Source organism: Myotis myotis, unplaced genomic scaffold (genome assembly GCF_014108235.1).
Source record: "Myotis myotis isolate mMyoMyo1 unplaced genomic scaffold, mMyoMyo1.p scaffold_m19_p_3, whole genome shotgun sequence".
Lineage (NCBI taxonomy): Eukaryota > Metazoa > Chordata > Mammalia > Chiroptera > Vespertilionidae > Myotis > Myotis myotis.
The window spans coordinates 111,209,873-111,233,307 of NW_023416335.1; the positions used below are offsets into that span (position 1 = coordinate 111,209,873).

Sequence of the window (23,435 nt, forward strand, 5' to 3'; positions counted from 1 at the left end):
AATCTTAAATCTCTGAATTTATAAACGGTATTTCTATTCCTTTATTTGTTATTTTTTATTTCTCTCAATGTTTTTTTAGTTTTCAGTATATAAATCTTGCACATATTTTGTTAGCTTTACTGCTAAGTATTTTGTTTTCATTGGTATTGTAAATTGCTCAATTTCCAATAGTTTATTCTGAAAATATAGAAATACATTAATTTTATATATTTATCTTATATCCTACAAACTTTCTAAAATAATTTATTAGTTCTAGTAGGTTTTCTGTAGGTCCTTTGGTATTTTCTATATAGGTAACCATATTGTCAGTGAATAAAGACAGTTTTATTTCTTCCTTTCTAATCTATATGCTTTTAGTTCTTTTTGCCAGGACCTCTAGGTCCACATTATTTTAGATCAAAACAAAAATGAGAGAAATGGATGATCAAGAAACGCTTCTCACAGATGTGTAAATTCTTATGATGATGAGGGTGCACGTAGAAGTCCACTAGGATTTAACTAAGATGAACACTTACCTGGAAATCACCTAACTGCTGAGTGTGGAGCAATACTGATCTGCAGTGAGATAAACCTTTAGATCTTGGGTCTGTTCCACAAGCTACTTCCAAAACATATATAAGACACAATCTGGCCCGGAGGGAAAACTGGTGGCTGAATAGGCAGACGTGTACTGAGAGTTATCTGGAGCAGATGGAATGAGCACCTAAACTGAATAACATCCATCTGGAATTGGCGAAGTAGACACAGCTGGTGAGGCAATTCTCAGCCGAGAAGGGCAGAAACGCCTAGAGAACGGTAGGATCAGGAATCTGAGCTTGAGAGAGATGTGAGACCACTGGACTGAGAGGGTCAGAAGAAAGCTGCATGGCACCAAGTCTGCATCCCTTGGGAACAGGCATAACATCCAACTGTGGAAAGGAAGTCCACAGGGCTGCTGGCAGCAGGGATTCTAGATCTAAGTCCTTAGCCATGAGAGGCTGAGCCCAGAAAGGCAACATGAAGAGCTGCCCAAGCCACACAGTGCCGGGGGAGAGAAACTCACAGTCATGCAGTTGTTTTGCCTCTGTTTTGTCTTTACTTTTATTTGCTAAACCCAGTTCATAGGATCTTTCAAATACAAACTCTCACCCATGGCTGCGGAATAGGTGGAGGTGCAGACTTGTGGAGTCTGGGGAGAGGCTGTGGAGGAGAGCAGGACAGGGAGAGGTGACCAGGAATCCATCACTGAGACATTCCTGACCCTCTGAACCAGTGGTTCTCCACCTCGGCTGCACATTAGAATCACCTGGGAATCTTTTTAAAATCCTGATTTCTGGGCCTCACCCTCTGGAAATTCTGTTTCTTTGTTATGGGATGGGGCCACAACATTAGTAACGAAGAAACAGAATTTCCGGAGGATGAGGCCCAGAAATCAGGATTTTAAAAAGATTCCCAGGTGATTCTAATGTGCAGCCAAGGTTGAGAACCACTGCTCTAAACCTACACAGCCATTTTTCTCCTGAAGAGCCAGCCCCTCCCAGCAGCCTCAAGACAGGTAATACAGCCACACCCAGACTGCACCCTGAGCTGTACAAAGGAAACAGACTCTGAATAGCCTCAAAGAGCCCTCAGGGACTGGGTTGAAAAGGGGTGTTCAGTTCTGAAAAGCTATACAGCACTACCCCCACCTAAAGCCCTATCAGAAAGACACTTGAGAGATTAAGATTGACAGCAGGCAGACAGGCTAAGTGGGCAGATTAGTCCCACCTGCTTGCAGCCAAGGCTGTGGAGAGAGGCCCAAACAAAGGAGCAATGGATTACTTGGGACTTTAACATGGTGCTGACTACCTAACAGGAAACTGAGAAGTGGCAGACAGAAGAGAAGAGTTGGGGTCTTAAACCAGACCCCATGGGGAATTAAAACTCAGCTGAAGTGAATATTTCACTTTATTTTTTATTAAAAAATAATTTTTTCATTTTTTGTTCTTTTTCTTCATTCTAGTTTTATTTTTTAATTGTTATTTTATTTTTTTAATTTTTCCCCACCCTTTTCTTCCTCAATTCTCCCTCTTTCATCCTGTTTTCCCTTCTCCTGTTCCTACTTTAGTTTTTCTCTTTCCTTTCTTTTTACCCCTTGTTAAAAATTGATCTTCTTTATCTGCTTTACTGATGTGTAATTATTATCATAGTCTCTGTTGGCTTACTCATATATCTAATTTTCTCTCCCCTGCTCCAAGTCCACACACCCTTCTCCTTTCTCTTTCTTTGCTAGTTAATTTTTTATGCTTGTTTTTCCTCTCCTCTCTTGCTCTCCTCTTATCCTAATTGCTTAATTAGTTTCATTCAATAAACTCAAACCTACCTGCTCTCTCTTCTATTCTCCTTTTCAAAAAATGGATGAATAAATTAATAAATTTAAAAAATGTATACACTTTGTTGTTTTATTTTTTTAACATTTTTTTTCTTTTTCTTTTCTTCTTATCCACTTATTCGCTTTCTACCTCCTCTATACTGAACTGTTGTCCTTCCCATATTCATTCAATTCCTTGACCTTACTTTCTTTTACTTTTAATATATTTTATTGATTTTTTACAGAGAGGAAGAGAGAGGGACAGAGGGGGGTGAAGGCATGTGCTGGGAGGTGAGAGCAGCCAGGGAGAAGTCAATGGAAGTAAAAGGAGAGTTATGTAATACCTTAAACAATAAAGAATTTTTTAAAAAAGACACAATCTGGATTTGTTTCCTGAGAAACTGTGCCCTACAACATACTCCATCAAATGTCTGGCATCTTCTCCATAGACTATCCTCATCCTTGTATGTCTTATTGAGTGGGGTCACAGATGTGCCTTTGAGATTCTAATTACAGCTACTGACAAACTAAACTTTTCTGTATTACTATAAAATCAAGAGAAATAGAAGATACTCAAATATTCCCTATTTTTGATAGTTAAAAAAAACACCATTATTTCAAATGCTCTGCACAGAGATGCTAACTTATTAATCATTGATTGAATGAGGAGTTTGAGAGAGGAACCAAGGGTAAAGTTTCTAGATGGTGATAATGATTAAAGACTTTCAACATGTTCCTTTTAGACAAATAACCCAGTAATTCTGAGAACTGATTTTTAAAGATGCTAGAACCATGACTCCTAAAAGGTGAAAAATATTTTGAGAACCTTCCTTCAAGAGAAGACTCTTCACTAATTGTGGCCTGAGCCTCAAGCTAACCCAAATGCCATGGATTTATACTGGCTTTGTCCCCCTCCAATTGTCCCATGAACCCCGGCTGCAGCCATTTCAGAAGCCTGTGATGTCAATAGACACCAGAAAGAAACTCCTTTGGGAATTTCTATAGCTGTCCCTATATGTGTATGTGACAACCTTATCACCAAGAAGAGAATCCAGGCTGTGGGGGGAAGAAGCATGAAGACACCAGGAGACCTAGGCTCCCTCTGCTACTAACCAGCTGCTTATTTGGAGCCTCTGGATCTCCTTTCATACTGAAGAATTGTGATATTATGATACTACAAACTTGAGAGAAGAAAGTATTTTGTCCATTGTACTTGTGGATGAGCTGAAGTGCAGAGAGGTAAATGTCATATAGCTGGTAAAAGTGGTAGCTCCCGTGACAAGTGGCAAATCCAGTTCCACTGACTGCCAGTCCAGTGCTCTTTCTACAGTCTGATAGGAAAGGACTACACAAAGGCAGCTTGTGAGGCATATTTCCATTGGCCAATGTGTTTTTAAAAGTTTAAAGCTGAATGCACTTTTCATTTGCACAGGCCCATCGCTCCTGTATCATGTCCACTGTATCCTCATTTCCATGACTGCCTAGCCATGAGTTGTAATGCTGTTACAGAAACAAATATTCATACATCATTTATTTAATCTCACTAGATTTTAGTACTTTATTAGATATATATATATTTTTTTGTTTTGTCACTTCTCAATGTTCAACTAGTTAATCTGCACCAAGATAATCACCAATAAATGCACTGACTTTAAAAAAATAAAACAACTGGCCTTGTGGTGAGAGATTATCTTTGGGGGCATGGTATACTCTATTATACATGATCAGAATCTGGTAGCATACCAACCTTTCATCATTCTAAGTCTATTCATCTAAAATCTTACTTTTCAAATGCCATCATTTGTACTATTTAGCCAAATAACATGGACAGAAACACATAGAAGACTTTTAGAGACGATGTCCTTCACCCATTCTCCAGAGTCACAAAGGTGTGGCTCTGTCAATGCCCACACTGTTCCAGGAACAGAAAATGATCACTCATACCTCTGGGTTGAGGCTGAAAGCTTTTGCTGGCTTTCCCACACAAAGAAAATCAAAAATGATTTCTTTCATTGCAAAATCTAAACGTTCCTGTAGCGAAAAAGAGAAAACAAAACAAGTGAAAAAGTGTTAAGATACGAATTAAACATGAAATATCTACTTTCTTCAAATGTACCAAACAGGTGGCTACTAAGAGTAGAAGTCCGGCTCAGTGCCACGGATCACTCCCTGAGGAAGAACATGCCCACTGAATCTTTGGTGGAGCTGCTTCTGTTTTTGTGTAATGCACAGGGATGCTCTCATTATAATGCAATTATGAGCAATTATATGTAATCTATACAATTATTCCCCAATGCACAGAATGACTAATAACCCAAAAACAACAACAGAAAAATAAAAACACTTGAAGTCTCTGGGCTTATATGCAGGCTCAACTTTTCCTGCTTGTTTTGCAAATGCTGACACCTTCTTGAAATTCAGTTTAAAATGTATTGTTTAAAAGCCACTGCAAAATGAGCATTTTCTTCTATTCTCTAGCATTTCAAATTCTTTGGCTCATATTACAACAGATAATTCTACAAGTGAAATGAATGATCAACAAATAAGATACTTAAGGTTACTTAAGTATGTCAAGGTTACTTAAATGAGAAGGTTGAAGCCAGATTCTAATAATTTGGGACAGTGGCTATGAAGATTGACAGGTTTATTTTATAAAACCTAATACAGAATAATTGAAGCCTATCTTCAGCCACATAACTACATGCAGAAAGGTTACATTAATTCATCTGCCTGCCAAGCAAGTAATGTCCTTTCCCTAAGTACAAATATTACAGAGGCATTTCACTGTGCCAATCACACAGACAGATATATTAAACTAGAGGCCCGATGCACAAAACTCATGCAAGAGTAGGCCTTCCTCCCCCCCCGACCCCTCCCGGCCGCTGGCACCAGCTTCCCTCTGGCACCCGGGACCCAGGCTGACTTCCCTCTGGCCGCCCTCAGGCACCTGGGACTGGGCTGGCTTCCCTCTGGTCCCGGCTTTGTCCGGAAGTACGTCTGGTCTAATTAGCATATTACCCTTTTATTATTATAGATAGTAACAATGAAACCTATGTCTTTATATCAATGTCAATTGTGTTTCAACAGTATTTTCATACTTATTATTTCCCTTTATCCACTCAACATTCTAGGTATAACAGGCAAGCATTTTTACTCACATTTCACAGATAAAGAAACTGAGAAAAAAGATGTTCTCTGACTTGTTCAGGGGTATAGAGCTGGCTCGAGGCACAGACTGAGCTGGAATAATTGTCTTTTCATATTCCTTTATAAATCACAAAGTTGGAGTAAAACTTCGTGATTTACTCACAAAGTGAATTACAAAGTGAAAATCTTAGGTCTAAATAGTAAATTAAACACTAAAAACTATGTTTAATATTATTGGTGCCAGTTTTTAAGTAATTTAATACATGTAAAATACTTAGAACTGTTCTTAACAAAGAGTGAGTGCTTGATAAATGCTAATATTCCTATTATATTCTTCTTTTTCACAGAATGAAAGTTTCAGCATTATTCTTTACTCATCAAATTTCATTAAATTATCTTCTTTTGGTTTTCTCCAAACATCAGACTCTTTTTTTTCCTCCTGATTTGCATAATCCAGAGCAGAGAATCATGGGGAAAAAAAAGCCAGAGACTGAGTTAAGAGACACCTTTACTAACATGTTCTAGGACCTTAGGTGAATCACTTAAACTCTGTCTCTGTTCCTTCATTTGTCACATGCTGAAAGCACTCTACATTTCCATGTCACAATTTGTTTTGAAGCAAAAGTCACCAGCTATGTGTGAAAACACTTATAAACCCATTCTAAAAAGTCAAAACATGTGAGCTATTTTAGACACCTCATCTGTTAGTACATCCTAAGAAGGAGACTGGCTACTTAAAGATAATGAGAAGACTCACTCCAGAAGCTTGTCCATTACCTGGGCAATGAATTGAATAATTTTCACAAAGATGTTCAGAGGCATATCCCTTGGCACCACACCACGAGACCCTTTGGGGAATAGTGTTGTGATGATGGTGATAAGACGGCTGAAAGATAAGGGGAAAAGAGAAAACAAGTAAGATTGGCTTCAAGGGAAAATAGCAGATGTTTCACCTTATCTTAGTATTAGACAAGATTCAGAAAAAGAAAACAAACCACTTTATCCCTTTCCATTAGCATAATTGCTCTATGAAAAATGTTTCTGGAAGAACTAAGGACAGTTGGAAAATTGTAGCCATTTCTTTTTTAATGTGACAAATACATTCCTGGACATGCAACTTGGCTGTCCCAGTTGAGACTGCAGTTTTGTTACGGCTGCTGAGCCAATAACTAAGGACTTAGATCTTGCAGGAACTGTCAGATTCCTATTGGGTTAGTGTAGGTAGTAATAAAACAAAACATCCTCTCACTGGCTGAGGGATGCTGCTACCATGAACTCAGTGATGTGATTACTGTTAACCCAGGGCAGCTCCTTACCTCTGAGTAGCTGTGTTGCTTTCACATTTAATTCGAATCATGTAAACCCAAAGTAATCTGTACAGAGATTCCAGTGCAACTCGAGCCATCTTGGGGTCTTTATTCTACAACAGAAACCAAGATGTAAGATTGCTGAGTAAATGGTGACATATGAAGATTATTCTTTTCTCAATGCCTGGAAATGAAGGGCCCCTACAAGGGACACCGCATAATCGGGGACTTGTGGGGTCTTTGCCTCTTGGTGTCCATTGGGTAAATCATCTATGAGGAGGGATCCAAATAGCCTAGAGGGTAGGAAAGAGTAGTTCTGGGGGAAGGCATGTCATTCTCTCCTTTGCCAAATAAAAACTTGAGATTGCCTTTTTTTCTCTAGTACTAGGGAGCTCATTCTCCTAGCACCAAGAGGAGAACCAATCTATTCTTTCTATTGCTGTTATGCCCTTGTCAACATTATTATTGCTTTGATTCCTCAAACCCCACCCCCATTTAATTACCCTTAAACATTTATTGAAGCTAATATACAGTCAGGCACTGTGCTAGAACCTGGGAGGTAGATATAAAAGATCCTTTTCCTGATGTATTCCCAATCTATAGGAGCTGGGAGACAGATAATAAAGCAACCAACAAGATCTAAGACAGTGTGAAAAGCTGATAGGGATAGGAGAGGAAGAGAAGGGGAACCTGTGGTAAACTCAAGGACCGAGGTCAGGAACAGTTCTCATGGGTGGCCTGAAACTCAAGTGAAATTTAATCCATTTACCTACTCAAGGCCAGTTACTGTACTTGGCACTAGAAATATTGAATGGCATAAAAAGTAATGGAAGCCTGGCCAGAGTGGCTCAGTGGCCAGGAGACCACAGTTCAATTCCTGGCCAGGGCACATGCCCATGTTGCGGGCTTGATCCCCATTGGGGGGGAGGGTGTGCAGGAGGCAGCTGATCAATGATTCTCTCTCATCATTGATGTTACTATCTCTCCTCCTCCCTTTCTCTCTGAAATTAATAAAAATATATTTAAAAAAATAATGGGAAGGGAGAATGCTTTAGGCAGAGACAACAGCGCATGGAAGCTAAGAGAGCTATGCCAGTGCATGGGAACAAGTGATGGAGCAGTGGTCAGTGAGGCTCAAGAGGAAGGCAGGAGTCACAGGAGAGGTCCTATGTGCCAGACTAAGTAAGGGAACAGAGTTCTCATGATGATAACAGGAAGCCACTACAATCGAGGAGACATGTAAGAAGTCCTGTCTGCTGTGTAGGAAACAGAAACAAGGCAAGGAAACCAGCTATAGCACAGCTACCAGCTTTCAGGCAATAACACATCAGCCAGAAAGGAGGAAACTGAGCCCCTCTGTGCTCTCCTATCTTATTATATTCCTTTCTATTTAAAAAACATAGATTAAGTGGTTCCCAGTGCCTATGGTATCAAGTTAACATTTCTTGACATGGCATACCTGACCAGCCAATACGTGGCTCTAACCTACCTTTCCTACCTCCCTCCTGTATTCTCCCACAAGCTCCCCAAACCTTAGGTAGGCTATATTCATCCATTTCCATTTCAGGAGATGGCTTCCCGACTACCACCCCTGAGTCCTTCCTTTCTATCAGATGAACCCTACCTCTGTATAGTCTACTTGTGCAGGCTTTCTGTTTTACCTCAGTGTCCTGAAACCCATCCCATTAAAACTGTTCCCTCCTGAGTATCCCCTGATGAACAAACCTCTAGTAGAGCCCTTCAACTTCATGTTTAGACATCTGGAAAAAGGGGCATTTTTACCCTGGACATCTATTGGAATTCCGGCCATTTTTCAGGGGATTGATATATTTGCTAAACAGTCTTTAAATATCCCTCAACTTCTTATAGGTCTTTGCTTTTATGTTACTACTGTTTCATTATTCCTCCATTTATCTTGTCATAATTCTTTTAGCTGTTTTATTCTTTTTTAAAAATATATTTCTTTATTAATTTCAGAAAGGAAGGGAGAGAGAGAGATAGAAACATCAATCATGAGAGAGAACCACTGATCAGCTGCCTCCTGCATGCCCCCTACTGGGGATCAAGCCTGCAACCCCGGGCCAGAATCAAACTTAGGACCCTTTAGTCTACAGGCCGACGCTCTAGCCCAGTGATGACGAACCTATGACACGCGTGTCAGAGGTGACACACGAACTCATTTTTTTGGTTGATTTTTCTTTGTTAAATGGCATTTAAATATATAAAATAAATATCAAAAATATAAGTCTTTGTTTTACTATGGTTGCAAATATCAAAAAATTTCTATATGTGACACGGCACCAGAGTTAAGTTAGGGTTTTTCAAAATGCTGACACACCGAGCTCAAAAGGTTCGCCATCACTGCTTTAGCCACTGAGCCAAGCTGGCTAGGGCTAGTGGTTTTATTCTTAGGGCAGATAATTCAGGCACTGATTTTTTGTAGAATTCATAATTATTTAAAAGTTAAAATAAAATTTATCTTTAAAATATTTACTAAATAAAGATGAATCAGGTAAAGATTGGAACGATTATAGGGAGTAGTTTTATAGATTTAGAAAAAGTTCTTATGTCTATATAGTCTTAAAATAACTTTTTAGTGTGATCACTATTATAAGATTCTAAGTTTCTATATGCATTTTGCTCTACCTCTGGATTCTTTTTAGTTCTATTAGTCTGTCTATTAATGTGGTAATATCATACCATTTTAATTTTTGAGGTTTATAATGTGTTCTATTGTCTGGTATGGCTTAGTCTTCCACTATCCACTGCTTTATTTTTCTTTTAATTTTATTTTTAGGCTTGACCAAGATATTGCTCTATGTTTATTCTTCCAAATACACTTTAAAACTACTTTTCTAGCTCCAGGAGAAAAAAGTCTCAATTTTTTAGATGCATGCTTTCTACATAAACGATGATCTTTTTTTTTTTGCCTGTAATTAAAAGAGGTATGGTATACTTTGTAATTTGTCAAATGTTTTGCTGACATAAACAAACTTTAAGTAAACTATCAAACTACTAAAGTTGCATTTAAAATACACCATCATTTAAAAAGTTTGGAAATTCTAATTATCCTTCCTCCAATCAGTGCAAATCAGTCAACGTGTATGATGTGCTTACCTAGCAGTTAAAAACAGACTCTAGACACACACTGCCTGCATTTGAATATTCCCCACTCTGCAATTTATTAGCAGTGTGGCCAACCTCAAGGAAGCTCCTAATTTCTCTGGGCCTGATTTCCTACATGGAATGCAGACAAGAATCCCATCTGCCTCACAGGAGTGGTATGAGAATTAAACGAATTAATGCACATAAGGTATTGAGCACTGTTCTTGTCCTCAGTAAAGATTATTATGTACAAGGCACCAGGGCCCAGCAGCAAAGAGGGAGGTGTAGGCCCTGATTTCTGGGAGCTTCCATTCTAGTTGAAATGTCTCCTCTGTTGTGAATTTCCCTCTATTGATATATAAGTATTTTATATGTGTTTTGTATATCATTCAGAATTCTCTCCTATGCCTTATCGCATATTGTGAATCATGATGGGGTAGGAAAAATATCATCTAAGTTCCACTGAAGAGCCTAACTGGCATCTCTTGTTTAAACGACTTTCTGTCTTCTGTTTAACCTCAACTTCCTTTATACTATATTCCTGCCCCCCTTCCTCACAGTTATCTTTTGGTGTGTCTTCTTGTGAGCAATGTTCTTTCACTATTATGAATATGTTGAGATGGTCTATATTTGCTCCCATAAAGACTGAAGAGCAAAGTGGTAGACTTAAGGTTTTATTCTGTTTTACAAATGGATCCTGTACTGGTAACTGATATTTTAGCATTTCAAGATGATATCATTGATGGCTCTGACTGCCCCTCTAAAGTGGTTTCCTTGCCTATTTCCCATTCTTGGCATTGTCAAATGATATCCTTAAACCACAGACATGGTTGTTGACTTCTCTGCATTTAAAGTCCTTAAGTGGCTTCTAATTAGCTCCTGGGCAATGTTCAAATTCCATAGGGCCTTTGGTGACCTGGCTCCCCCATGACCACCCTTGCCTTTACCTCGGGCTGGTGCATCCTGTGCTGTCCCATCCCTTCTACAACTCCCTGAGTGCCTGGAGTGCCTTCCTATCCTGATCTACTTGGAACATTCTATCTCTCTGGCAAGACTCAGTGAGGTGTGGCTCCCTCTGTTATGTTTCCCTATCCCTCTACTCCCTCCTCCCCAGAAAGACTGCCAAGTGCCCCTGCTTTCTGGCTTCTAGAATGTTGGTCTATCCCTTTACTTTTCTGTGAGGTCTGGACTGTGAGCTCCAGGGACTCTGAGTTGCTCATCATTGGGTTCCCAGTGACTGCCATAGAGCAGATTATTAATAAATACTGAATTTTAAAAAGCAAATTGTGAGTAGTAGCTAAAGCAAAATTTGATGCATAAGCAAGATTTCTTTCTATAGAGCCTATGCAGAGGCAACCCTTGGTGTGTGGCCAAAGCTAACTTATGTGATACTAGAGGCCCGGTGCATGGATTCGTGCACTGGTGGGGGGGTCCCTCGGCCTGGCCTGCAGAGATCGGCCAAAACCCACAGTCCAACATCCCCCGAGGGATGTAGTAGTGCTCGAAGAAACAGGCAGCCGGGGAGGAGCCCGAGCCTGGGCTGGGCACCATGCAGCTCCCACTCATCCTGGCTCCGGTGTACCTGCTGCTGCTGCCACTTGGTAGGCTAGCTGCCGCTTTGCTGTGGTCTCTGTGTGCCCATCCTAGGGCGATACCGGCGCGCCCATGACTGAGAAGTGGCTGCTGGCCCAATTCCAGTCCCAGTCTGGATTGGGGAGGGGTGCGCAGGGGGAGTGTCCACAGGAGAGGCTCACGCCACCACAGCTGCACTCGCCAGCCATGAGCCCAGCGTCTGGTGCCCGTTGATCAGCTGAGTGGTGCTCCCGCTGTGGGAGTGCACTGACCACCAGGGGGTAGCTCCTGCATTGAGTGTCTGCCCCCTGGTGGTCAGTTGCATCATAGCTACCAGTCAACTGGTTGAGTGGTTGAACGGTAGCTTATACTTTTTTTATATATCGATAAGGATATCACAAAACATCTCACATTCAAAAGTGCTTCACATACCATGGCATCTACTGAGGGATTTTATCACTGAGAGAGGCCAAATGACTTGTTCAAATAACAGCTGGGGTAGAAACTGACTTATCCATAAGTACCATTTTCTCAGAAACTGGAGGATATATATTACTTGGTGCTTACAGTGCCAGGCATTGTTATATTGCTATGCATATATTAACTCCTTTTAATTCTCACAACAACCTATAAAGCAAATACTGTGATTGTTCTCATGTTCAGATAAGGAAATTAAGGCATAGAGGGCTAATAAGTGGCAGAGCCAGAATATGAACCTGGGCAATCTGGCTCCAGTGTCTTTAAAGCATTAATTTTCCCACTTATTAGGAGGCTGCACAAATACAGGGGAGAGCAAAAGTAGGTTTACAGTTGTGAATACATGAAACAGTTTATTCTTAAATTATTATTTATCATCCTATATTATAAAAGGCTAATATGCAAATTGATCAAATGGTTGCTGTGATGTGCACTGACCATCAGGGGGCAGACGCTCAATGCAGGAGCTGCCCCCTGGTGGTCAGTGCACTCCTACAGGGAGAGTGCTGCTCAGCCAGAAGCTGGGCTCACAGCTGGTGAGCACAGCGGCAGTGGTGGGAGCCTCTCCCACCTCCATGGCAGTTGGACATCCCCCGAGGGCTCCTGGACTGCGAGAGGGCATGAGCTGAGCTGAGGGACCCCCCGGAGTGCACAAATTTCATGCACTGGGCCTCTAGTTCATATTACATACTAGAGGCCCGGTGCATGAATCTGTGCACCGGTGGGATCCCTTGGCCTGGCCTGCGGGGATTGGGTTGAAACCAGCTCTCCGACATCCCCTGAAGGGTCCAGGATTGCGAGAGGGTGCAGGCGAGGCAGAGGGACCTCACCGGTGCACTATCAGGGCCAGAGAAGAACGTGGGAGGTTGGCCAGCTGGGGAGGGACCACGGGAGGGCTCCAGAGCATGTCTGGCCCATATCACTCAGTCCCGATCGGCCGGAACCCAGCAACAAGCTAACCTACCAGTCAGAGCATCTACTTCCTGGTGGTCAGTGCACATCATAGCGACTGGTAGATCGGTCAACTATCTGCCCCCGAGTGGTCAGTGCATGTCATAGCGAGCAGTTGAGCAGTCTCTGTATATCATTAGCATATTATGCTTTGATTGGTTGAATGGCCTACTGGACACTTAGCATATTAGGCTTTTATTATATAAGATTACTTGTTAATTATTGTATTTTTTATTTGTATTAGATCTGTAAACCTACTTTTGCCCACCCCTGTATACTACTGCATCTACTAGATTGTTCTCTACTGGAAAACAGGACTTCTTCCTCATTACTTTTCTATTCTAACAGCAGCTAACATAATATGGGCTCCATATACATTTTCAGGATATAGACATTTTTTGCATGTCTCAAACCACTGATTTCTATTCTTCCATTGGAATCTGCAACTCCATCAATTAATTAACCAACAAAACATTAATTATGGCTCTGAAATTCTGTTGATAAAACTGCTAAAGAAACTAGTAGGCTTCAGAGTGGATCTTCCCTGGATCCTGCGTCTTATTTCAGAGCTGGTACCTGATACACATCATGTGACCTGTCAGCCTGCACAACACCATGCGCAACTTTAAATTTTGCTTTTGATTTAGTGAAAGAAATTCACTGTTAAGAGTATTCAGTAAGGGTAATTGAATTCACCAATAACTTGGCTGTTGATGGGCTCACTGGAGAGACCAATGTTTCTTAAGTTCCATCAGCTGACCATTTGTACCAAGTCACATGGGCCGTTTATAAATATGGCTTGCTTGGAGATTCTCATGCATCCTTAATATATTATGCAAATATCCATCAGCATAGATTGATAAAAAATTTTAGTCACCTTTTGACCTTTTCATACTCAAACACCTTTGAGTTTTCTCTTTCACTTCAACTAAAGCCACTGTTATATTCCCTTGCATATCATAGTCAACACCTTTCTTCTTTTTGACATTTCCTTTTGATATTTGTATCAATTTACTTTTATCATAACTCACTCTTTTTTGTGACTGTATTATCCAAATAACTTATGTGCTATAGTTTAGAATAACCTCTAAAATTACTGTACTGACAACTGATGGAAATTACTTTTTCATTTAATGACTGAACAAATAAGACATTCATGAAAAGTAATATATATGCTTGTCACCCGATCACTAGGTTTTAGACTCAGTTTATAGGCATTATAAGAATTTGTAAATTCCACTTTGAAATGTGCCTTTGACAGATTGGAAACATAGATGGTAAGAGATTTTCTCAAGTTTATAGAAATAAGATTAATATCAAAGGAAAATAACTATTTAAAATTAATACTTAAAATAGCTAATACTGTACCACGCAAAATTGGTATTTCTAAAGAGAAGAGTAGTTGCTTTAAAATAAATGGTGCCATACATTTTAATGTGTGCCAGCAGACTCTGGAATCCTTAATTTATTACTCAACATCTCCACTTATAAAATAAAGATATTAATACCCTTATTATTATAAGAAAAGCTTTTTAAAAAGCACTCCTTAAGCTTTATTGTGATAATTACATACAAATATATGTTAAATGCTGAGGACAAGTTTCATCAAATGTATTTATGGCAACCATACTTTGAGATCCTTAATGGAAATCAAAGACCTCCCTTATACCTCCTTGTCCTGTCCCTCCTGAATGTGTCATTCTCTATCATAACATCCTATTTGATTTTCTATATAGCAGTTATCACCATCTGAAGTTTTCTTTTCCTGTATTTGTTTATATGTTTACTATCTGTCTCTCCCACTAAATTACAAGGTCTAAGAGACTAGAGAGTGTTACTGACTTATTCATCACTTATTCCCAGGACATGGTACACTTCTTATAAGAAATTGTTGACCAATTGACTGACTGACTGACTGAATGAATGAATGCATTCCAGTTCAAGCACAAGCAGGGACTGAGATGAAAGAGAGGAGAACCATTTTTAATTCTGTACTTTGATTTCTAGGACTATGAAATTAGACTAATTAATATCTACCCTTCAATGAAGTATTGCTATTCTAGCAAAATTTTTAGAAAAATGTAAATAATATCCATGAAAGCATAGAGATAGTTCAGTGTAGCCTGTCACATTATCATGATGATTCCTGACAATGGCCCTAGCTAGTTTGGCTCAGTGAATAGAGAGTTGGCCTGTGGACTGAAGGGACCCGGGTTTGATTCCGGTCAAGGGCACAGGCCCAGGTTGTGGGCTCAATCCTTGATCAGTGATTTTTTTCTCATCATTGATATTTCTATTCTCTCTCCTTTATCCTTCCTCTCTGAATTCAATTCAATTAAAAATTTTTTTAAAAAGATTCATGAGCATGTATGTAAGCCCTTACCACTGGCCTACCTTACAAGCAATCTCTAATTAATGAGAGCTATTGCTGTTATAAATACCTTTCTTAACTTTGAGTTTTCTGTTTTTGTTTTGTTTATATAATCTGAATCTCACTGGCATATTGTATTTTTTATTGAAAGAGAAAATAAAATTAAATATTCTCCTTATTAAATCCATTTTAAAGGATAAGAAACTAGCACCTAGTTGTTATGAATACAGTGGGGCCTTGACTTACGAGTTTAATTCGTTCCGTGACGGAGCTCGTAACTCAAATTACTCGTATGTCAAATCATAAAGTGAACGAGTGAGCCACGTGATGCTGGGCTGATGTTGTGGCGTTCACTGTGACGTTCGCTGTGCCAACTAGCAGTGGGGTATCTGAAGCTGGCTTGTAACCTGAATTTTAGCTCACAACTCAAAGCAAAAAATCGGCCGAGAGACGACTCGTATCTTGAAAAACTCGTTAGTCGGGACACTTGTAAGTCAAAGCCCCACTGTACTGAATAAATACTACATTTAAAAAGAGCTATTAATAAATGGGGATTAATAACAAAAAAATGAAGGTACTATTGAATCAAGTTTTCAAGTTACATTTCTTTTTTTTTTTTTTTTTCAGAATTAGGCATACATGGCAGATGTGAAGGAAATGTATCATTTTTTATAGCTCAATACGTGTAGATTCTGACATAAAATATATACAAGAAAAAAGTTTTAGTTGCCACTGACCAAGAGTGTCTGAAAGATGTCAGTACTGTGGTGAGAAGGTGCCACATGTTGCTCATTGTTTTACATGGCCATATTGCTAATATATGGTTAACTGAGTTAAGTGTAAATAATAATGTTTGTGTTACCAATGGAAAAAAATGACATTGCTTTTGACAGACTGACACTAAACATAACAGCAGCAGCTCACTGATGTTCACACACACTGCTATTATTCTATATGTCACCTTGATGACTTGGTTCTTCAGAATACAACAGATGGCTACTAATTTCATTGTGTTCAAATATCAGGTTTATCACTCTTAAGTATGTGTGGGGCAGGAGGAGGCAAGGTGGAAAATGTGCTGGGGGAAGGAAAATGGGGGAAGAATTTGGGGGTCCTTTATGAGATGCTATGTTTGGCTCTATATCCCATAAATTACTAAAGCTACTCAAGACAAAGCATACTTCTGAAGCCATGTTAGTTTTTCCTCAGGTCTTTTCTTCCCTATTGAGGACTCATGAGGATGTCTGGAAGATTTTCTGAACACTTATAACATTTTCAAATGGTCCCATTAAATCCCTGTTGGGTTTAGTTCTAAATATATGGAATATAATTTTATTCCAATTGTAACGCATTAAGAATATGTTTATGCCCTTTAGCCTGGAGATGTGAATTCTAACAGTTTATTACCCATAAAGTAAAATATGGTTTTCTTTACTTTGCCTAATAATTACCCCTTTCATACTTCATGGGACACCAGACCTCTATAAATGGCACAGGCATCTCTCTATCCCCAACTTTTATACTCCTCACTCACTGTATAATGCATGTCAAAACTTCATTACATAGCCCCCAATGAAATGCTAAGCTCCTTAGGGACAGGGACTTTATTCTAGATCAAATTTTTATATAGTTGACTTCCTCTATTTTTCCCACTTCTAGTACCTGCCCTAGCCCACATATAATGGGCACTTCATAAGTGCCTTGTGAATTGAACTAAATTCTAGAAGCTGGTTCAGTCTCTATACTATTGACTCTTTGTGATCTTATTGCCTTTCTCTTTTACAAATCCCAAGGCTTGAAGTGTTTCCATGGAGAAACTCTTCTCTCTAGGGCTGTTTATAACCCTACTAGAGGTCTGGTGCATGAAATTCATGCATGGGTAGGTTCCCTAGGCCTGGCTGGCGATCAGGGACAACCGGGGCCTTCCTTCGTTCCACGCTGCCCCCTTGTGGTCAGCACATGTCATAGTGAGCGATCGAAGTCCCGGTCCCTGATTGAACTCTCGAGGGGACACTTTGCATAGTAGCCTTTTATATATATACTAGAGGCCCGGTGCACAAAAATTTGTGCACTCGGGGGGGTCCCTCAGCCCAGCCTATGCCCTCTTGCAGTCTGGGACCCCTCGGAGGATGTCCATCTCCTAGCTTAGGCCCACTCCCTGGGGGATCGGGCCCAAGCTGCCAGTCAGACATCCCTCTGGCAGGCCGGCAGCCCTCAGGGGATGTCCACTTGCCAGCGGGGAGGAGGCCTAAGCTGCAGTCGGACATCCTCAGAGAGGCTCCCACCACCACCGCTGTACTGGCAGCCGTCAGCCTGGCTTGTGGCTGAGCAGAGCTCCCCCTGTGGGAGTGCACTGACCACCAGGGGGCAGCTCCTGCATTGAGCGTCTGCCCCCTGGTGGTCAGTGTGTGTCATAGTGACCAGTCATTCCCAGTCTTTCTGCTGTTAGGGTCAGTTTGCATATTACCCTTTTATTATATAGGATAGAAGCCTGGTGCATGGGTGGGGCCGGCTGGTTTGTCCTGAAGGGTGTCCTGGATCAGGGTGGGGGTCCCGCTGGGGTGCCTGGCCAGCCTGAGTGAGGAGCTGATGGGTGTTGGTAGGCTGGTCACACCCCCTTGAGGGTGGGTGTCCCCACTGGGGGACCTGGACAGCCTGGGTGAGGGGCTGATGGCTGTTTGCAGGCTAGTCAAGCCCCACGCAGTGAGGACCCTCACCTCATGGAGGTTTGGCCAGCCTGGGTGAGGGACTGATGGCTGTTTTCAGGCTGGCCACACCCCCTTTAGGGTGGGGGGTCCCCACTTGGGTGCCTGGCCAGTCTGGGTGAGGGGCTGAGGGCCGTTTTCAGACTGGCCAAGCCCCCCTGGCAACGGACGCTCCCAGCCTCTCCTTTTTCCTTTCTTTTTATTTTTTTATTCTGGGATTTATTTACCTTCTATAATTGAAACTTTTTAGCCTTGAGAGGAGCTCAGAGCTGGCCAGGGTGGGTGGGAGGGAAGCCTCCTGCTTCCTCCAGCTCCGTGGCCATGGATGGCTGAAAGCAGGTATCTGGGGTTTACTTAGCTTCTATAATTGAAACTTTGTTGCTTTAAGTGGAGCTCAGAGCCCGCCACGGCAAGCAGGAAGCTTGGCTTCTTCCATCATTGGGGCAACCAAGCCTCTTGCTTGCTCCAGCTCCATGGCTGCCGGCCGCCATCTTGGTTGGGTTAATTTGCATATAGTCGCTCTGATTGGCTGGTGGGTGTGGCTTAAGGCATAGCAGAGGTATGGTCAATTTGAATGTTTGTCTTTTATTAGTGTAGACTAGAGGCGCGGTGCACAAAATTCATGCAAGGGAAGGGGTGTCCCTCAGCCCGGCCTGCACCCTCTTGCAATCCAGGACCACTTGCTCCTAACCACTGGCCTACCTGCCTGCCTGCACAGCCCTAACCGCCTCTGCCTGCCTGCCTGATCACCCCTAACCACCTCTGCCTGCCTGATAGCCCCTAACTGCCTCTGCCTGGGCCACCACACCCAGGACCCAGGCTTCCCTCCTCCAGCCGGCCACAGGCACCCGGGACCTGGGCTTCCCTCCCTATGGCTGGCTGCAGGCACCCGGGACCACTATGTGGGCAGCTTCCCTGCCTCTGGGTTGGCTTCCCCCAGGCCGGGCCTGGTTTTATCCGGAAAGGACTTCAGACATCTGGAAGACATCTGGTCGATCCCGTCTAATTAGCATATTACCCTTTTATTAGTATAGATAGATTAGTAAGTTTTTTGGGTGGGCTTTGACTAGCACTCCAAATAATATTCTAACTGAAGCAGTTAAGTTCCAAACTAAGATTATCCTGCTATACTTCAAAAGCAACTTTGGACAGAAGATTTTCGTATTTGTAGCCACAGCAATAAATTGCCATGCAAAATATAATCTTAATTCTAACTAAAATTAATCTCAAACACATCTAGCATATATACAAGTGTACTGTGAACATTTGTAATAATTTCTCTTTTTTTGTTTTGAACAAAATGACCACTTTCTATCTGCCTAAAATGTAAAAAATAAAAGTTTAACTTGAACCAATTACTAAATAACTGAAAAGTTTTTACAAAAAAATGACATTGGACTGTATGATAAAGGTGTATTGACAGATGGATAAATACCTAAATAAAATATCTGAAAGTGACTATTATAAAATAGTTGATAACCTGGAAAATTTTTGTTTTTCAGAATACTTAAAAGCTTAACTCTATACCCATTGCTATTATAGTTCACTGCCAATTTTAAGAAAATAAATGGTTCTAATCTTGGATTTTACAATCAGCTTTCAGAGCAAGTACATAGTTGGTGCTTAAAACAGCTCTGAAGCAGATTATTGTGTAATTATAATAAATGCCAAAATAATATAATTAATCTTAACCACTTCATCAAATTAAAGTGTCTTATAACAAAAAAGACAAGGCAACATATATAAGCACATACAGGATTTCATAACTAAGTATATTTCTCAAAAATTCTAAAGGAGCAAATATCAAACTTATAAAAAGAAATTCAACATCTTTGGACACAATGGAACATTTGTGAAGAATACATGCTATGTGCACTTATATTAACAACTAGAGGCCCAGTGCACAAAAATTTGTGCACTCGGGGAGGAGGGGGAGTCCCTCAGCACGGCCTGTGCCCTCTCGCAGTCTGGGACCCCTCGGGAGATAACGACCTGCTGGCTTAGGCCTGCTCCCGGGTGGCAGAGGGCAGGCCCAATCCCTAGGTGCAGCCCCTGGTCGGGCTCAGAGCAGGGCTGATTGGGGAGTTGGGGCGCTGCCCCCTGTCATGCACAGAGCAGGGTGGATCGGGAGGTTGCAATGCCACCCTCAGTCACGCTCAGGATAGGGCCGATTGGGGGGTTGGGGCACCGCCCCCTGTCACACTCAAGGCAGGGTCGATGGGAAGTTGCAGCACCATCCCCTGTCATGCACAGAGCAGGGCCAATCAGGGGGTTGGGGTTCTGCCCCCTGTCACGCACAGAGCAGGGCCGATCAGGGGGTTGAGGAGCTCCCCCCTGTCACTCACAGAGTAGGGCCGATAGGGGAGTTGGGGCACCGCCCCCTGTCACACACAGAGCAGGGCGGATGAGGGGGTTGGGGCACCACATCCTGTCACACTCAGAGCAGGGCCGATGGGGAGGTTATGGCTCTACCCCATCACACACAGAGCAGGGCCTGTGGGGAGGGGTGGGGGTTGGGGCGCCGCACCCTGTCACATACAGAGGAGGGCCGATCAGGGGGTTGAGGCGCCGCACCCTTTCACACACAGAGCCGCAGGGCGATCAGGGGGTTAGGGAGCTTCCCCCATCAGGCACAGAGCAGGGCTGATCAGGGGGTTGATGTGACTTCCCCTGTCACGAACAGAGCAGGGCGGATAGGGAGGTTGTGGCCACACCCCCTGTCACACACAGAGCCGCAGGGTGATCAGAGGGTTTGGGCGCTGCCCCCTGTCACACTGATCCCAGTGCCGGGAGGCCTCGTGGCTCCGCTGGTCCCGGTGCTGGGAGGCATATTACCCTTTTACTATATAGGATAGAGGCCTGGTGCACGGGTCGGGGCCAGCTGGTTTGCCCTGAAGGGTGTCCTGGATCAGGGTGGGGGTCCCCACTGGGGTGCCTGGCCAGTTTTGGTGAGGGGCTGAGGGCTGTTTTCAGGCTGGCGGGTGACTAAAGCTCCCAACTGCTCCTTTTTTTCTTTTTTCTTTTTTTTATTCTGGGCCAGCTTTAGCTCTGAGGCTTGGCTCCAGCTCTTAGGCCTCAGCTGCTGAAAGCAGGTATCTGGTTTGTTTGGGTTCTATAATCGAAACACTGTTTCAACTCCAGCTCTGAGGTCCCGTCTGGCTGAAAGCAGGTTTCTGGGGTTTTGTTTAGCTTCTATATTTGTAACAATGTTTCAAACTGCAAGCTCAGAGGCTGGCAGCAGCAGGCGGGGAACGTTGGAGTCCTCTGTCACTGAAGCAAGCAAGCCTCATGTTCGCTTCAAGCTGCCTGGTTGTCGGCCGCCATCTTGGCTGGCAGTTAATTTGCATATCGCCCTGATTAGCCAATGGGAAGGGTAGCGGAGGTACGGCTAATTACCATGTTTCTCTTTTATTAGATAGTTTTCTTAAATGGTTTTCATTTAGTTGTCTTTAATCAATAGGTCACTAAAACTTAAAATGAGTTTACCACTTGCAAATTATAGAGCCAATTTTAAAGCTAATCATTACAGTTGTTTTCTCTGTAGATTCTGCAGTTTCAGGGACCATGACTTTATTTCTCATGTCACCAGGCCTTTATGCTGCCTCCTTGAGGAGCTGCTCAATGAAGGCTCGGGCCTGACAGACTGGCATGTGGCTCAAAGAGAATACCTTAAAGTAATCACAAATAATGGTGACAAGAAATAAGTGCTCTCTGTTACCAAATCAGTCATCCCACAGAATGAAACTTCTTTCTAAAATATTTTCCTAGACTAGATGCAATACATGAGCTTCTGAAATGAATACACATGCTCTGCCAATGGAGTGTGACTTCCTTTTTATAAAATCATTTAGGTAAAATGTGACAATAGAGGCATATGAGAGGAGGGCATTTATTTTTACTTTTAAAGTGATCCAGAAAAAATATTTCAAGTAATTTCTCTTATCCCTAAGTTACCTTCTAAAATTGACTATATGTGATAAGGAGAGACCTTATTAATATTTTTTAATTTTCTTTATTCCAACAGGACAGGATAATTCCCCTGCAAATAACAGAAATCACTCTCAGAAGCACATATACCAGATTAAGAATCATATATATTTTTATGAAAGACTTTTTGAGCCAACAATACTAACCTTAAGGTTGGATAAGCAGTTGTTGAGGAAAATGTGCCACCTGTTCAGGAACAGCTGCTTCTGACTGACACAGAGCAGACAGGTGACCAGGGGGTACAAGGCCTGAGGAAAAAGAAGATAACATCACCAGAGGATTATAGTCCAACCAACCAGGTAACACAAGTTCTCTGGAACCTCCTTATGTGGCCTGTATGGGCCAGAATAAATAGGGTCCTTATGACACAGAGGTGGATATTTCAAAAGGCTTTCTGATGACAATGGGGATGAATAATCTAGAGTTATATATTGTGTACAAGTTTCATGTACAATAAGTAAAATCTGATTCGTTGATTTTGTCTTCACTTCTGAATTTTAAACATAAACTCATTTCTTGGTGAGAGCATATTTTTTCCATTGAGTTTTAGAGACAGTGGAAGGGAGGGAGGGAGGGAAGGGGGGGAGGGGGGGGAGAGAGAGAGAGAGAGAGAGAGAGAGAGAGAGAGAGAGAGATTGGTTGTTTCCCACATGCACCCAAACCAGCAACTGCAACCCAAATATGTGCCCTAGATCAGAATCGAACTCGGGACCCCTCAGTCTGTGGCTGACACACTAACACAGAGAAAATCAGGGTAGGGACAAACTCTCTCTCTTTTTTTTAAATCACTTTTAATCCTAAGAAGGAAAGGAGGAAGGCACACTAATTTTGAAAATGTTACTGGCTTTTTTGCTTATAAAGCATCTACTAGTTTGTCCCTGACTTAGAGGTAGGTGTATATATTTTCTTTTGCATGTTACCTTTCTGTAATTAAACAAGATTCCTAAAAGAAATGTTATTGAATTGGTAAACTCCACCAAGACAAATTTAACCACAGAAGGAATTTCTTATGACTGAATAAACAGAGGTGCTACTGTGCTTTTCCAGCCTAAATGGGCCAGCTGCCTGCAGCAGCTGAAGAAGACAGAAAAGCTAATGGGCAACCACCCAAGAAATATACATGCCGACCTGACACCACTTTGCTGAACCAGAGGCCATATATCTTTATGGCTCCCCCTGCTCCAAATTAAGGCTAGTGAAGATTTAAAAATAATATTACTGGCTTGTCCATAAATTTGAATTAGCAAAAAAGCAATTGCCACAATGAGATTCAGTGCTTAACAATTCATTAACTCCTTTTAATTTACTTTATTTTATTTTTTGTTATTAAAATAATCACAGTTTTTTTTCACTCCAACAATTTACTAAAAGTATGTGCACACATATACATATTTATGGACATGGCTTAAATATAAAATCATTGTGGGATGTGAACTGGTGGGGGAATAATACTAGATTTCAATTTAAGATTTAACAAACTCAGA

The 23,435-nt window shown here is 41.7% G+C and overlaps 1 protein-coding gene across 23 annotated transcripts in view; it reads right to left on the bottom strand.

Annotated features, from left to right (window-relative positions):
- Positions 1–23,435, bottom strand: part of FRY (FRY microtubule binding protein) — a 611,006-nt gene that overhangs the window by 244,565 nt on the left and 343,006 nt on the right. For 22 of the 23 annotated variants that reach the window (XR_004966082.1, XR_004966083.1, XR_004966081.1 and 19 more), the window contains 4 exons: positions 22,098–22,199; positions 6,793–6,896; positions 6,254–6,362; positions 4,274–4,360 (listed from right to left, as the gene is read on the bottom strand). Coding sequence is in view for 20 of the 23 variants with exons in the window: in XM_036299692.1 (XP_036155585.1) it covers positions 4,274–4,360; positions 6,254–6,362; positions 6,793–6,896; positions 22,098–22,199 (402 nt within the window). In the remaining 3 variants the exon portion in view is untranslated. The remainder of the gene's footprint in view (positions 1–4,273; positions 4,361–6,253; positions 6,363–6,792; positions 6,897–22,097; positions 22,200–23,435) is intronic. The other variant, XM_036299682.1, reaches the window with a different exon arrangement.